Raw genomic sequence first — 14,819 nt, forward strand, 5'->3', positions numbered from 1 at the left:
CCACAGACCGCCCTCTGCACCACAGGGTTTGTGGATGGAGACAGGGCCCTGGTGAGCAGCCAGGACACCTGCCAGCAGGGTCAGGTCTCCAGTGATGCTTGCTCAGGTGACTTCAGAGTGCTGCAGAGCCAGGCCCCGGGCCACCGCTCTACCGGCCTCCTGGGCCTGCCCGGGTGGCCCGGCTCCCACCCTGGGTGCCGCTCAAGGGCAGCAAGTGCTGGGAAGTGCAGGCGAGGCCCGTCCTGCAGGCCCAGGGCCAAGGGAGGAGGATCCGAGAGAAGCCTCGCTCAGAGGGACAGGAGCCCCATGGCCCCGGGTCCTCGGGCCCATCCGTGGCTGCCTGGGACGGGGACGTGCCGGGCAACTCAGACCTGTCAATGTAAACAGTCTAAACAAGTCCACCTGACGCTTTTCCCAAACCCTGTCCTTCTAAGCTGAGGGCCTCGGGCCCATCCTCCATCCAAAGCCACAGGGCCTCCCGAGGTCCCACACGGCTCCCCGGCCCCACCCCGCCTCCTGTGACTAGCGACCAAGTACCTTCAAGGAGACAAACCCTCCCCAGGGCTGGCCCCAAACCCCGGCTGGCTCTGCCAGCCTGCAGGTACAGCAGCTCCACCCTCCCTCAGGCCTGGAGCCCCGCTGGCTTCTCACCTCGGGCCTCGGAGCCCTGGCGGGGCCCTCACCACCCTCCACAGGCTGGCACACTGCGCAGGCCAGCTCTCGGCTCTGGGCCCGCGCCTCCGGCCCGCGGAGGTCTTAGGAGAAGCCCCCAGGTTCTCTCATGCTCCTCCCTCGAAAGCGGAGCCCCTCCCCCGGTGCGGGCACCGGACTTCGGGCCTCGGCTCCCAAGAAGGGAAGGCGCGGAACCCGCAGAGCCTGATGCCTGACGCGGGTCGCAGAACACCGCAGCTTCCCGCTTCCTCTTCTCTGGGGGAACCAGTGCCACGTGGGGACCCTTGAGCCGCCCCTTGAAGCTCCGCAGGACCAGGAACTGACGTGCCCGTGAGCTTCACACTGAGCCCTCCTGCCCCAGCCAGCCTCCAGATGACTTCCGTCCCGGCCAACACCGGGACCGTCATCTTTCAAGAGACCCTGAGCCAGATCCACGGAGTCAATGCCACGTTCTCGAGCCTGAGGTCATCTTTAAACAACTGGCCATCCCAGGGCCTGCGGCTGTGCAGACCCGGGCTGTGAACCAGCGGCCTCCAGAACAACACCTCACCTCACCACCCCAGGCTGCTTCCAACCCCTCCTGACACCCACGAGCCAGGGGCCCCACTCCACAGAGGGCTGGGGGTGGGCCCAGGCCGGGGAAGGGAGGGTACTGCTAACTGGCTGAGAGACCCTCTCTATGCCCTGAGTGGGGCACGGGACCACAGGACTTGCGGGGGTAAGTGTGGCCCAGAAGGAGCTGTGTCAGGCAGGTCGACCACGGGAGAGCTGCCTTAATGCCATCTTAGTGTTGGTCACAAGCCCATCTCTGAAGACCCGGGCTCTGCTTACCCGACACCAAGGGTCGCCTGGCCCCTCGTCCAGGCCCGGGCCCAGCCCTGGGCACTGACATGCCCACAGGGTGCTGCCTGTTCCTCAGAGCATGCAAGCCTGGGCAAGCAGCACAGCAGAGGCCCCCTTAAAGAGTCCAGATCCTGGGCTGGCCCCAGCTCTGCCACTAACCACCCCCTGGGTTACCTGGGGCAGACCAACTGCCCAGCACCCGGGTCAGGGAAGAGGCTCATCTCTTCCTCGCTGAAGACAGCCACGTGAAGCGGAGCCTGGGCCACTCCGGATTCCTTCCAGCTACAGTGCAGACCGGCCAAGGAGTCAGAGACCTCTGCAAGAGTTAGCGCCCTTGGGAGCTGGAAGGTCAAGTAAGCACCCAGAGAGAGAGAGGGGGCTCAGATGGTGCCGCCACTCCTTCTTCTAGTACCCTAGGGCCCCACAGCAGGTGGCTGGGGCCTGGGGGGGGGTCAAAAGAGCCTATGCCATGCTGCCACCACCAGCTGCTACTCACGCAGGCCCTGCTGGGCCTCTCAGAGGGAAGAGCCACAGCTGTCACAGCCACCCAGGGCTCCAGAGTACGAAGGTCAGGACAGGGGCTCTTGGACCAGGCTGTTTCTCATTTGCAATAGGGACTTCCCTTTTGTTTTTTTGTTTTGTTTCAGTCTTTTTTTGTCCTTTTAGGGCCGCACCCGCGCCATATGGAGTTTCCCAGGCTAAGGGTCTAATCGGAGCTGCAGCCACCAGCCTATGCCACAGCCACAGCAACACCAGATCCAAGCCGCATCTGCAACCTACACCACAGCTCACGGCAACGCCAGATCCTTAACCCACTGAGCAAGACGGGATCAAACACGCAACCTCATGGTTCCTAGTCGGATTCGTTTCCGCTGAGCCAAGACAGGAACTTCGGAACTTCTCTTTGGGATAAGATTGCAGAACGGCTTCAATCAGACGACCATTCATGGGGAGGGGGGGGAGCAAAATCGGCCTGGGGATGCAAAAAATCTCAGAAGCTCTATAGGTAGCAGAGAGCTGTCCTAGAAGGATTGAGGCCCTCTTCTCCACCGTGCGACCCTCTGTGAAGGCTCCAGCCGCAGGAAGAAGTAGCAAAGAATGAGCCTCGGGCTCACTGCCTTCCTTCCTGGGAGTGTGGATGGGGAAGGGCGGGATCCTGCAGCAAGGGTAAACCCTTAGATCCCTAAATCATTGTCCTCCCCAACCCGCAGCACTGAGCGGCCGTGAGCTATAACCGCAAGTCCGGCGGGTCACCGTGCAGCCCACCAGAACCAGATGCCCGGCCATCCGGGGACCAGGAGGATGCTCCAGCCCGACCCCCTGCCCTGCTCAGAATACAGCGCGTCTGACCGGAGCCTGCCTTGACACAGCTTCTCCGGCCCGGGAAGGCCCTCCGCGGGCTGGGACACTCCCCAGGACCCCAGCACACAACAGCGGCAGACCACACAACCGCCCCGGCCCGCTCACAGATCCCCTCCCAAGAGTCACCCGCTTTCCCGACAGCAGGCGCCGGGCCCGCCGCCCGCGCCGGAAGAGGTGCATTCTGGGAGGGGGCGCGGCAGGCTGGGATCTGTAGTTCGCGGCCCATCCTCGGCCGAGACCGCTCTGGCCCCTTCGGCCCCAGGAACGTGCGAGTCCAGGAGGCCCCCGACGCCCCGACCCGAGCCGCACCGGCCCGAGGACAAGACGCTGCCGGCCTCCCAGGTGTGAGTCTCAGCGAGCACAGCTACGAGCCTCGGGACGGAGAAGCGCAGCCGCCGGGACCGCACAGCCCCGCCACCTCTTACCTCGGGAGCCACGCCCCCCTGGGGCTGGGACTCTCGCGCGGACTTCCCAACACTCGAGTGCGATTGGGCCATTCTGTCATGTGACCAGTAGCGACTCACCTGGTTGGCTGCAGCCTAGGACGGCGGTTACCGGGGCGACGGAGGGGGCGGGCACCCCTGGCGGATGGGACTGCGGGGCCCGCGGGGCTGGGGGGCCGGGCCGCGCAGGGGAGCGCGGGGCTGGCGGGACCGCGGCCGGCCTGCCCTCTCGCAGGGCTGCGGGCCCCCTCGGCTGCGCTCGGCACCGGGGCGTGGGCTGCAGATGGGAGCCCGGGGGCCCCAAGATGCGGGCGCCGGCCAGGGAGCTTTTCCGAGACTCTGCCTTCCCCGCGTCGGACTCCTCGATCTTCTCCAGCTTCTCCACGCCGCTGGTCCAGTTCCGGGAGGAGATCACGTGGAGGCGGCCCCAGGTGGGGCGGGAGGCGCGCGGGTCTCGCGCTGGGTCTCTAGGCGCCGCTTCCTGCTGTGGTGCGGGCGGGGCGGCAGGGATCAGGCGGGGCTGGGCACGGAGCTCTCGGCAGGGTCTGCTGCTGCTGCTGCTGTTCTCACGAGTAGGCTCCCACGCCGCCTCCCATCCCACTCCAGCAGTGCTGGACCCGGGTTCTCGGCCCCTGCCTGCGTGAGCTCTTTTCAAAGCGCAGCCAGAGGGGCGTTTTAGCAGGCGTTTAAGCTTAGCCCCACTTGCGGGTGCCCCGAAGGGCTTCTAGTCCGCAGGGCCCTTCTGGCCGCAAGCTTTCTGGTTTCTTCTCCCATTCATGCTCCCGTGGAAGGGTCATGTTTTGCTGAGCAAATTACCGTTTTGGACTTTGTGCACTGGCACTGTCAGTTGTAAACACCTGAATTGAGGGGTGCTCCGGCCTGGTGCTGTGTTGATATCTTTAGAAATGGTGTATTGGCCGAGTAAGACTGCCCAGGGAGCAACCCTGCTCCCCCTGAGTGCTTGCAGTCTTAGTGGAAACATCTGTGTGGCGCGAGCCGGGGAACAAAGGTAGAACTGCTTGGCTATGGCCGCTGAGGGGCTTTCCTTGGGCAACAGTGTTTCGCCTGAGGGTGGCAAGGGCCAAAGAGCCTAATTGGCCCTGCCAGTGGAGGGTGGTGGTGGTGGTGGTGGTTGTGGTTTTAAAGGATTGTAGGTTCAATAGGAGGCTGCTCAGGTGTTTTTAGTAGGAGAGTGATTCCTTTGGATTTGTGTTTCAGGAGGCTCACTCTTTCCGCCGGGTGTGAAATGGATTGTTGGGGCAGGGGTGCAAGGTGGCCACTGCAGTGGTCCAGGAGAAAGAGAAGGGCCTCAGGTTCGTGTGAGCACCACTGGGGTGTGCTTTGGAGTCGGTGGATCCGAGAAGTATGTTGGAGGGAGGGCTGATCGTTCTTAGTGATGATTGGAAGTAGAGGGTGAGGGTAAAGGACACATCAAGAATGGCTGGGTTTCTGGCCCGAGCACCCGGCTGGCTGGTGGTCTCATCTGATGAGCTGGGGAAAGCGGGAGGCGGGAGAGCTAGGGGTGGAAATCTGGGGTTGGGCTTTGCCCTCACATGTTCATGCGGGGCCAACAGCGGGGAAGTGGATACGAGAGTTGGGAGCTCAGGCGGATGGGCTAGAGGCTCCATCTGGGAATTGAGACGGTAACAGATGGCATATGGCCCAGGGTCTGGAAGAGCATCTCGGGAGAAAGTACGGGCAGAAAAGAGGGGGCTTGGAACTGAGCCTTGAGGAACCCAGGTGCCTTGAGAAGGGCAGGCAGTGAGGTGAGAGGACCGCCAGAGGCCTGTGGGGCCACGGAAGCCCAGCAGGGACTGCTGGGGGGCAGCCCCTGCTCTAACGCTGCCGAGTCTTGGGAAAGAGGACAGAGGGTGCCCGTTGGAGGTGATGACATGGAGGTGACATTGATAAAAGCGGTTTGGGAGGCATGACTGGCTCAGAAGCAGGGGGGCTGTGTCGCAAGGAGAGAGGAAGTGGGGCCAGCAGTTTTTTGAGAAGTTGTCAGTGAAGGATCTAGTGGGGGCAGTGGTGCCCGGGGCCGGCACCTTAGAGGAGCTGAGACGTCCTCTCTCAGTCTGTACCCTGGGCTTATGTCTGCACAGCTGGGGAAGAGGCTCACGGGGGGCCCTCTAAAGCCTTGAAGGCAGGAGGGGGTCAGGTCAGGTGGCTTCAGATGAAGCATCAGGCGAGGACACCTGCTCCCAGGGGCCTGGGCGTTTTGAGAAGAGAAGGCTAAGCCAGCCTGGGGCTGGAAACTGAGCCTTTAGAGAAACAGCGCAGAGGGCCCACTTGAGACCTGCCGTTTGAATTTAAAGTGAAACGTTTTCTAGACCAGCATTTAGCTGTTTCAAGACGGGGCGGTAGGATTCATCCAGACTTGGGAGTCTTGCCCGTTAAGGAGGCGGGACAGAGACAGGGACCCCAGCATCTAAGCTGGACGGGGGGGCCCCACGGATAATGAGAGCGAGAGCCAGCCCCTCCCTCTCCCGCGACCAGAGAAGCTCCTCCCCAGCCCCTGTCGTAGACCCTGTGCTCCTGGTTTCAAGGCCAGCCGTCCATCAGACTCGATGTGTTTTCTCTGTTTCAGGAGATCTGTGCCGAGCCGCGGCTCTTCGCCGATAGCCCGCAGGAGGGCCAGGTGAAGCAGGGCCTGCTGGGGGACTGCTGGTTCCTGTGTGCCTGCGCCGCCCTGCAGAAGAGCCGGCGCCTCCTGGACCAGGTGTCTGCACCAGCGCGGGCTCCCCTTCTGCCGTCTTCCTGTCTGCACGCACAGGAAGGCAGGGCGGGCAGCCGGCCTCCCGCTCGCTGGGGCTCCTAGGCGGCTGCCCCGCGAGGTTGCAGCAGAGAGTGAGCGCTCAGCGGTCAGGCACGTGGCTCGGAGGCGCAGACACAGTCACCCCCCACCAGGGGTGCTTGCTGCCCTGCTCTGCCGTCTCCTGAGCCCTGGCTTCTCGGGTGGCCCGCCAGCATTTGGATGAAAAGACACACCTGCCAGCCCCGGGCAGGAGAGGGTCCGCCCAGAGAGCTGCTGTGCTGGCTGTGCTGGCTGGGGATAAATTTCCCAGCTAGTTCCCGGTTTTTGTCTTTGAGTAGGTTTTGGGTATAAATTGGCGGAAGGTGATTCAAACTATTCCTGGTGCCAGGCAGAAACCGCGGGGGCAGAGGCCTGTCAGGCTCCTCCTCGAGGAACCATGTTGGCCTGGCTCGTCGCTCCGTGTTCCTGAGGAATGCAGCCGTGTAGACAGTGACGACCCCCTTCCGAGCTGCCCCCGGGCCCCAGGCCCCGTGCTGAGCACACCACAGTTGCTGGCTTTCATTCTATCGGCCCTGCCGGCACTTACACACAGGGTTACTGAAACAGTTTTGTTCCCAGCCAGTAAGGGGCAGAGCCAGGACCAAGTGAGGCCGGCCGGCTGCAGGGCCCGTGCTGGCTCAGCTTTGGGCCAGAACCACAAGCCCAGCAGTGGACGGCGGCCGGCCAGGTGCGGGCAGAGTTCCTCAGGCCCCAGGCTCTAGCCGAGGGCTTGCTGTGCCCCTGGTGACCTGCCACCCCCGCCTCTTGGTCGAGAATCGGGTCCCGCAGGCCTGTGCAGGTTACACAGGTCTGGAGCTTCCTGGGGACGCAGGGCCCGACCTGGCTCCCTCCGCGTGGCCCTAACCCCCCCGACCGAAAGGCCCCTTAGTCCTGGGTGCGAGTGCGGACGGCAGGCGTGGAGCAAGGTGGCGGCAGGGCACTGTCTCAGGGTCTTCCCGCCGTCAGGATGCGGGGAAGGCGCCGCGGGGTGGCTTTTCTCACCGCCTCCTTTTGCCTCTCCCCGCGTGCGGTAGGTCTTTCCGCCAGGACAGCCGAGCTGGCTCGACCAGACGTACCGTGGCTCCTTCACCTGCCGCGTGTGGCAGTTTGGACGCTGGGTGGAGGTGACCGTGGATGACCGTCTGCCTTGTCTTGCAGGGAGACTCTGCTTCTCCCGGTGCCAGCGAGAGGATGTGTTCTGGCTCCCCTTGCTGGAGAAGGCCTATGCCAAGTACGCGCCAGGCCGGGGCCGGGGGGCCGGGGGCCGGGCGGCCAGTCCCGGGCAGGGCTGACCCGGCTGGGGCCGGAAACCCTGCACGTGGCCTGTGGTCGGCTATCCCCACTGTCCACTCCTTTCCCTGCCCTTGATTCAAAGTCGGGCACGAGGGCCCGGCCTGCAGAAAGGAAGGGCCTTGTTCCCGCAAATCCGGGCCAAGAAACGTCTCCGTGTGTTTGTCTTTCACCACTGGGGACAGGGAGGCCACCAAGGTATCTGACCTCACCTGGGTCTCTTGAGGCCTGCCTCTGGGGTGGCGCTGGTCGTGGTGCCGGACGAGGCCGAGTTGATAGGCAGGCCTTGTGCAGAGCGAGCCCGCAGCCCTCTGGCCACGCTGGTGTGAGCGAGCCCCACCCGACCCCGGGCGCTGTCGGGCCGAGGGGCTTGATCTTGAGGGGACGGAGGGGCGGCTGCTCCCAGCCTCTGCACCTGCTCCCCCTGGTGATCTGCCAGAGGCAGGCGAGGGTCTGCGTGTGGGCAGAGGTGGGGGGCCCTGCGGGACGCTGTGCCTTAGCCGGGGCAGCCAGGCTGTGTCTGGACCTGGCGAGGATCAGAGGGCGGTAGAAGCGAAGAGAAGCGACCGAAGCGGGTCAGAGGGTGGACCTGGGGGCCGGGGCGGGGCGGGGGCTGGAGCCTCACCCTCCTGGCTGTCTCCCCAGGGTCTCTGGGTCCTATGAGCACCTGTGGGCAGGGCAGGTGGCAGACGCCCTGGTGGACCTCACTGGTGGCCTGGCGGAAAGGTGGAACCTGAAGGACCTGGCCAGGCCCGGCGGCCAGCAGGACAGGCCCGGCGGCCAGCAGGACAGGCCCGGCGCCTCGGAGCCCAGGACTTGCCGGCAGCTGCTTGTCCTGAAGGACCGCTGTCTGATAAGCTGTTCGGTGCTCAGCCCCCGATCAGGTAAGGCGGAGCAGGTGGTCGCGGGGTGGGCCCATGTGCTCCCTCGCCCTCGCCGCCTCCCCGGGCACGCAGGGACTTTGTGCTGTGGTCCTTTCGGGACGAAGGAGCGGAGGTCTTCGGGAGGGGTGGGTGACCTTCCCTACCCACTGGCCTCCTCCAGAGGGAAGTCCCTTTTCCCCTGACTGGGACGTGGCCTCAGGGTGAGGTGGGGGCCCTCCCGGGGTCACAGTGGGGGCACCATCTCTGGCCTGGCTGGTACCCCAGCAAAATCAAGACTCTGGTGCTCACTTGAGAAATGTGCTCATTGAAGAAAATCTCTTGGAAGGGAGCGGTCACTCCGATTTGACACCGCCTGGCTTTTTAGCATCTTTTGTCCGTTCCTTTTACAAACCCATGCGGGTCATCAGACACCGCCTTCCGTGTGGCCGCGTGAGCCTTGGCGGCATCTTACTTCCTTGGTGTCTGCGCCGTGGTTTTCTTAAGCCTCCCTTAGTGTTGGATCTCGAAGCTCCTCGCGGTTTTGTGCTGCTGTAAAGACCGCTGCGGAGAGAGCATCGTACGTGGAGTTACGTGCATGTTTAAGGCTACTTCTGTAATGGAATTTTTGGCCAAAGAAAATGAACATTAAAACCAACTGCCACGTGTTGTCCACTGCGCTGCCTGGCTGGTCGGGGGGGGGGGGGTGGGGTGGCCCAGCCCTGGTCTGGGTTCCTCACGGGCTGCCCTCCCTGCGGCCGGGGACCCACAGCTGGTGGGTGAGGGGAGCCCCAGAGGCTGTGCTGAGTCGCGGGTCAGGACTCGGCCTCAGAGCCTGCCTGGCTGGAGGGCTGGCCCGCAGGGTAGGCCAGAGCAGGGCTGATTCTTAGCACTTCGGGCTTTGCAGAAACCCCCAGGCGAAGGGGGGAGCCGGCGGGAGCCCCGGGAATGCCAAGGGGCTGGGGACGAGGGTGGGGCCCGCAGAGCGGCTGCTCCCGCGCCTTTCTAGGTGAGGCATCTGACATTGTTCCAGGCGTTTCTTGTCTTCTGCCTGGATCGCCACTGCCGCCGCCACCGGACAGGGCCGTTCCCTGCCGGGCCCCTCCACCTCCAGCCCCTCGTCCCCTGACGCCCACGGGCCTTGCCCAGGGGAGGTTCCTCTTGTTCCTGGCGTCACAGACCCGCCAGGGACAGTGCTGGCAGCAGCACGCGTAAGAACCTCCCTCCCTCGTCTGCCCCGGCGAGGACAAGCCCAGAGGAGGAGGACCTGCCAGGCCTGGTGGCCGCCGAGCCAGCGGCCACACCCAGGCCCTCTGCTGTGGCTCCACGCCGGACGAGGCCGCTCCCGGCCTGACTTGTCCTCAGTGGTCAGGAAAGGCGGCGCTTGGGTGCCCAGGTGCTGCAGGCTGGAGGCCGGGGAAGGGGTGGACCTGGGGGCTTCCTGGTCACGACTGGGCTGCTCCTCACGCAGGTGCCAGGGAGCTGGGGGAGTTCCACGCTTTCATTGTCTCGGACCTGCGAGAGCTCCGGGGTCTGGCCGGGGAGAGCATCCTGCTGCTACGGATTCAGAACCCCTGGGGCCGGCGGTGTTGGCAGGGGCCCTGGAGAGAGGGGTGAGTGTGGGCGGGGCTGCGCTCTGGGTCATCGGGCTGTTGGGGGGAGGGCCGTGGGGCCCAAGTGGCCGCCACCAGCTGACTCGACCGTGTGTTCGCTTGGAGCCCACAGCCTGGGCCCCCGTCAGGACAGTGTTTGGCAGGTTCGCGGCAAGGCCCGCTGGGCACCTGTGTGCAGACCGCCAACTCTGTGCTCAGACGGCCTCGTGAGGCGGGCTTAGTGCTGGGCACCAGGGCTCTGGCGTCCTGTGGGCGCCCACAGAACGCTGGATGCCCCACCTGGCTGCTGGTGGCAGACCTTGGGCCGCCTGACCCACGGCTCTCAGCGCAGCTTCCAGGCCTGCACTGGGACGCTCCCCTTAGCCGGGCCGGGGAGCAGGACGGCACTGCCCACCCTCCGTCACCCACGCGGCCTGGGGAGGGGCCCCGGAGAGGGGAGGGGCTCCGAGGGGACCCCCTCCACCAGGGCCCAGAGCGCCTCGGGGGAGGGGAGGGGCCGCAGGGACCCTCTGGGTGCCCTCCCACCCCGCCTCTCTGGCGCTGCTGCCAGAGGCCCCCCTGAGGTCGGGTTCCTTCCAGGGGCGAGGGGTGGAGCCGGGCGCAGCCAGGGGACGAGTCTGCGCTGCTGGCCGAGCTCCAGGACGGGGAGTTCTGGGTGGAGGAGGAGGAGTTCCTGCGTGAGTTTGACGAGGTCACCATCGGCTTCCCGGTCACCGAGGCCGGCCACCTGCAGAGCCTCTGCTCAGGTGAGGGAGGCCCACAGCCCCGGGGAGGCCTTGGGGGCGGCAGCGGGGATGGACGCGGCCCCCGAAGTCGGAGGGCTGAGCAGGTGCCGCCTCCTTCTGCTGGGGGCCTGGCACCTCTCATCAGCTTTCGCTCCTCTTCAGGGTGGAGAGAGGGTTCCGCCCCCTCCCGCGGGGGCGGGGGACAGGGGGCGCGGCCAGGCCCTCGCGGTGCAGGTGTCCTGGCGCTTTAGGGGGCGCGAGGCCGACACCGTGCGTTCCCCACCAGGAAAGGCGCTGTGCCACACTCAGCAGCTGCCCGGGGCCTGGGTCAAGGGGCAGTCGGCAGGCGGCTGCCGGAACAACCGCGGCTTTCCCAGTAACCCCAAGTTCTGGCTGCGGGTCTCGGAACCCAGCGAGCTGTACGTGGCCGTCCTGCAGAGACCCCGGATGCGCCTGACAGGCCGAGCCCCAGTGCGGGACGACCGTGCCTCCCGGAGCCCCACGAGCTGCCTGGGCAAGGACCGCCAGGCCGTGGGTTTGCACATCTGGAAGGTAATGCACCCGTGGGTGCGGGGACAGGACGGGGAGGGGGAGTCCCAGGGGCCCCACACGCCTCCCCACCCCGGCCATTCTCCTGCCTGAGTCCTCGGGCTGCACCCGCCCCAGGCCCGCGTGTGGGGCGGAGCGGGGGCTCTGCTGTGAGCGGAGGTGTTGGGAGGACGGGTGAGGGCCGGCCCAGGGCCAGCGTCCGGCTCTGCCACTCGCTGCTGACCTCGAGAGGCCACTTCACCTCCCCGCCTCCCTCGGTCCCCTCCCTAGAAAACCAGGACGGGAAGGTGGAGATGTGGGCTTGTCTGAGGACCCGTCTGGGGCTCGTGGTGGAAACGCGTCCTGCGCTCCTCAGGGCGCTGGGGCCAGTGCGGACTGCTCTGCCCAGCCACCGGCTTTTTAATCTCGTGTGTCCTGATGAGACCCAAGGACTCGCTGTTCCCTGCCCCTACGTGGGCATTGCTTCCTCTTGTAGGAGGAGTTGCCAGAAAGCCATTTGTCCAGCTGTCCCCAGGTCGCAGCAGCCATGCCTTTCTGGGCGCAGCCCTGTCTAGATTTGTCTGTTTTCTCCCAGAGCAGGGGCACCGGCAGGCTCACCTCTGGGACAGAGCTGCTGACCCAGGGCCGAGGGACACTCGCCTGCCCCCATGGGGCTGGGAGGGGCCCACAGGCCTGGGCGCCTCGAGGGGACAGGGCGGGGGCCATCCCAGGTCTGTGACGTCGACGGGGCCTCCCCGCAGGTGGAGAAGCGGCGGGTCAGCCTGCCCAGGGCCCTGTCCGCGCCCCCCGTGGCAGGCACTGCGTGCCACGCGTACGACCGTGAGGTCCACCTGCGCTGTGAGCTCGCCCCGGGCTTCTACCTGGCCGTGCCCAGCACCTTCCTGAAGGACGCGCCGGGGCAGTTCCTGCTCCGCGTCTTCTCCAGCGGGAGGGTCTCGCTCAGGTGAGGGGGCAGGGTCTCAGGCTGGGGAAGGGGACCGCCGGGCGTTTTCACAGAGGTGTGCGCCTTGGTGGCCCTGACAGAGGCCCGATCATGCTTGTCTCCCGGGCAGTGCCATCAAGCCGGCGGCCCAGAGCGTTGCCCACCCGGAGGGCCTGCCCGCGGGCGAGTGGGAGACGGTGCAGCTGCGGGGCTCCTGGAGAGTCGGCCAGACGGCGGGGGGCAGCCGGAACTTTGCCTCCTACCCCACCAACCCCTGCTTCCCGCTCTCAGTGCCCGAGGGCTCGGGCCCTCGCTGTGTCCGCATCACTCTGCGCCAGCACTGCCGCGACGTCGAGTGCCTCCCCATCGGCTTCCACGTCTTCCAGGCAGGCTCCACCCCCGGGCCGGGCTGGGGGTGAGCGGGGGTGGGGTGGCAGGGCCCCCCCCGACTCTGTCCATATCAGCCGAGCCTATCCGCCAGGTCGGCTGGTCACATGCAGGACTCATTTCTCTGCTTCCCGAAGTCCGTGGTTCACGGGGTCATAGGTCAGCTCAGGCAGCCCCTGACCACTCGCCCGGCTCGGGACAGCTGCCAAGCACCTGTGTCCTGAGCTGCCCCCAGGATGGTGCCTCCAGCTGGGAGGCCGACAGGTGTTTGGGGAGCAGAGCTGCTCCGAAGCTGTGCAGAGCCCCCGGCCCCCTGCAGCAAGCGCTGGCCGGGGACGTGGGGACGAGCCAGAGAGGGAGGGGGCAGCCCAGATGGACGCTCCACTGAGCAGGGGTCGTAGATCAGAAAGGAGAGACCCAGCTGCGGGCGAGGAGCACGGAGCAAGGCGCCGTGCGCTCACCCGCGCGGGCCGGGCCCCCATCCCAGAAGCGGAAGGGAAGGGGTGGCCTCTGGGAGCTCAGGAAAGCGTGCCAGTTACCCCAGCCCAGGGAGGGCAGGCTGCCCCGGGGTCATGTGGGGCCGGGGCTCTCGCACAGCGTGGCAGGAGGCTGTGTGGGGCCAGGCAAGGGCCACCCCAAGCGCCTCCGCTCTTCCTGCCCCAAAACGCGGACCGAGCTCACTCCGCAGACCTGGAGCGGGAGGGAGGGGAGGAGGTCAGATGCCAGAGGTCGCAAACCCAGGTCCCATGGTGATGACGCAACACCATCCGCTCCTTTCAAGACGGGCTTGGGGTGGTGTCAGGTGCCTGGAGGACAGCCCGGAGCTGAGCCATTGAGGCGTCCGTCCGAGGAGACCCTGCACCTTAACCCTAACCCTGTACCCTCGCGAGGTGGAGCTGCTGTGCCCCCCCAGCAGGTGGCAGCTCACCCAGTGCCCTGCAGGGCGGGGCCTGCACACTGGGGACCCTAGTGGTCCCCAGCTGTGGGCACCCGGGTGGTGGGGCGCAGTGAGTGGCGAGTTGGATTCGGGGGCCTGGCGTGTGTGACGAGAGGCAAGTCGACAGCCCGGGCTGCTCCCGCCCCAGGACGGCCCCTGCCGGGAAGGGAGCACGACCCTGCGGTCGTCGTGGCTGTAGCCAGTCTGAGCCGAGGCCTCCCCCAGGTTCCGCTGGACGGCGGGGCCCAGGGTGCCTCCTCGCTGCTGCTCCAGGAGCCTCTGCTGAGCTGCGTGCCACACTGCTACGCCCAGGAGGTGAGCCGGCTCTGCCACCTGCCCGCGGGGACCTACAGGATCGTGCCCTCCACCTACCTCCCGGACACAGAGGGGGCCTTCACGGTGACCGTGGAGACCAGAATAGACAGGTGGGGCTCCGGGGCTGTGTGCGCGCGTGTGCGCGTGCGCCGGGGCGGTGGCCCTGAGCTCTCCCGCCCGCCCCCCACACCCAGCTCTCCCCCGTCCCGGCAGAACCCAGAGGCCTGACCCTGCCCTCCTCGCCCACAGGCGCTCCATCCACAGCCAGGAGATGCTGGGGCAGCTGCTCACGGAGGTAGGAGGGGCCTGGGGGGGCCCGCCCGGCTCGCTCTGCCCTGAGCCCGCCAGGTGCTGCCCGGGGACACGAGGCGCCCTTGTCTGGTCCCACGGGCACCTCAGGCGGAGCTCCCCAGGGGCCAGGAAGCTGGCTGCAGTGACAGCCCTGGAGGACATGGGGGCGGGCTTCCCCCTGGCAGCCGGGCAGCCGCCCAGACCTGGGCCTCTGTCCTCCCACAGGCCTCCTTTATGGCGGTGATGAAAAGCTAACCGGATGGCCTTCCTGTCGGCTCTGGTGACCGGGCTCCAAGGGGCCCCCAGTGGCCCACGGGTCACCGCCACGGCGGCCGGGCCGGTCCCGGTGGAAAGCAGCAGCCCTGGGGTCGAGCAGGTGCTTCAGGAAGGGCCAGAAAACCTCAGGGGCATTTTTGTTCCTGCCGCTGAGACTGCAGAGCTTCCCGAAGTCCTCCATGCCGTCCATCTCCTTGGCCCTGGAGAGAGGCCTACAGCAGGACAGTGTCGCCACAGACCTTGTTTAGAAGTATTTATTAGAAGCGTTTTTAGGTCATGACTTTATAAATAAACCGTTAGCATCGAGCAGCTTCCGGCTGAGTCTGTCTGGCTCTCTCGGGGGGCAGAGGGACGTCCCCGCAGGGCGGCTGGGCGGTGAGGGGCAGGGCTGCTTTAGGGAAGGAGCAGGGGGAGGAGAGCCGAGGAGCGGGCCCCAGCTGTCCTGAGGGTGAAGCAGGTGGAGCGGCCCTGCGCCCCCGTGCTGGGCCTCCCACCTGGCGACTCCGTCATCTGGTCCCCCAGCCGGGGTGGGGGCTCCGT

At 66.1% G+C, this 14,819-nt stretch overlaps 1 protein-coding gene across 5 annotated transcripts; it reads left to right on the forward strand.

The window, feature by feature from the left end:
* Positions 1 to 3,618: 3,618 nt before the first annotated feature.
* CAPN10 (calpain 10) lies at positions 3,619 to 14,585 on the forward strand. Of its 5 annotated transcripts, none has more exons than XM_047773958.1 (12): positions 3,619 to 3,751; positions 5,908 to 6,039; positions 7,149 to 7,345; positions 8,050 to 8,288; positions 9,736 to 9,877; positions 10,457 to 10,623; positions 10,889 to 11,154; positions 11,892 to 12,094; positions 12,204 to 12,459; positions 13,623 to 13,822; positions 13,926 to 14,007; positions 14,229 to 14,585. In XM_047773958.1, exons 1-12 carry the CDS (start codon positions 3,626 to 3,628, stop codon positions 14,256 to 14,258), a joined length of 2,040 nt encoding a protein of 679 aa, XP_047629914.1. In that variant the 5' UTR covers positions 3,619 to 3,625; the 3' UTR covers positions 14,259 to 14,585. The 5 variants fall into 5 exon arrangements, with proteins under 5 accessions (XP_047629914.1, XP_047629915.1, XP_047629917.1 ...); XM_047773959.1 differs by having other exon boundaries at positions 13,962 to 14,007; XM_047773961.1 differs by having other exon boundaries at positions 13,623 to 13,712; positions 13,962 to 14,007.
* Positions 14,586 to 14,819: the final 234 nt, after the last annotated feature.

Source organism: Phacochoerus africanus, chromosome 3, assembly GCF_016906955.1.
Source record: "Phacochoerus africanus isolate WHEZ1 chromosome 3, ROS_Pafr_v1, whole genome shotgun sequence".
NCBI lineage: Eukaryota > Metazoa > Chordata > Mammalia > Artiodactyla > Suidae > Phacochoerus > Phacochoerus africanus.

What these genes read in the sequence shown, in the direction of transcription:
- CAPN10 (XM_047773958.1), top strand. Translation starts at nt 3,626, where the DNA reads ATGCGGGCGCCGGCCAGGGAGCTTTTCCGAGACTCTGCCTTCCCCGCG. An exon ending in CCTGCAGAGCCTCTGCTCAG is followed by an intron (nt 10,624 to 10,888) that starts GTGAGGGAGGCC and finishes GTTCCCCACCAG; the next exon opens with GAAAGGCGCTGTGCCACACT. An exon ending in AGCGGGAGGGTCTCGCTCAG is followed by an intron (nt 12,095 to 12,203) that starts GTGAGGGGGCAG and finishes TCTCCCGGGCAG; the next exon opens with TGCCATCAAGCCGGCGGCCC.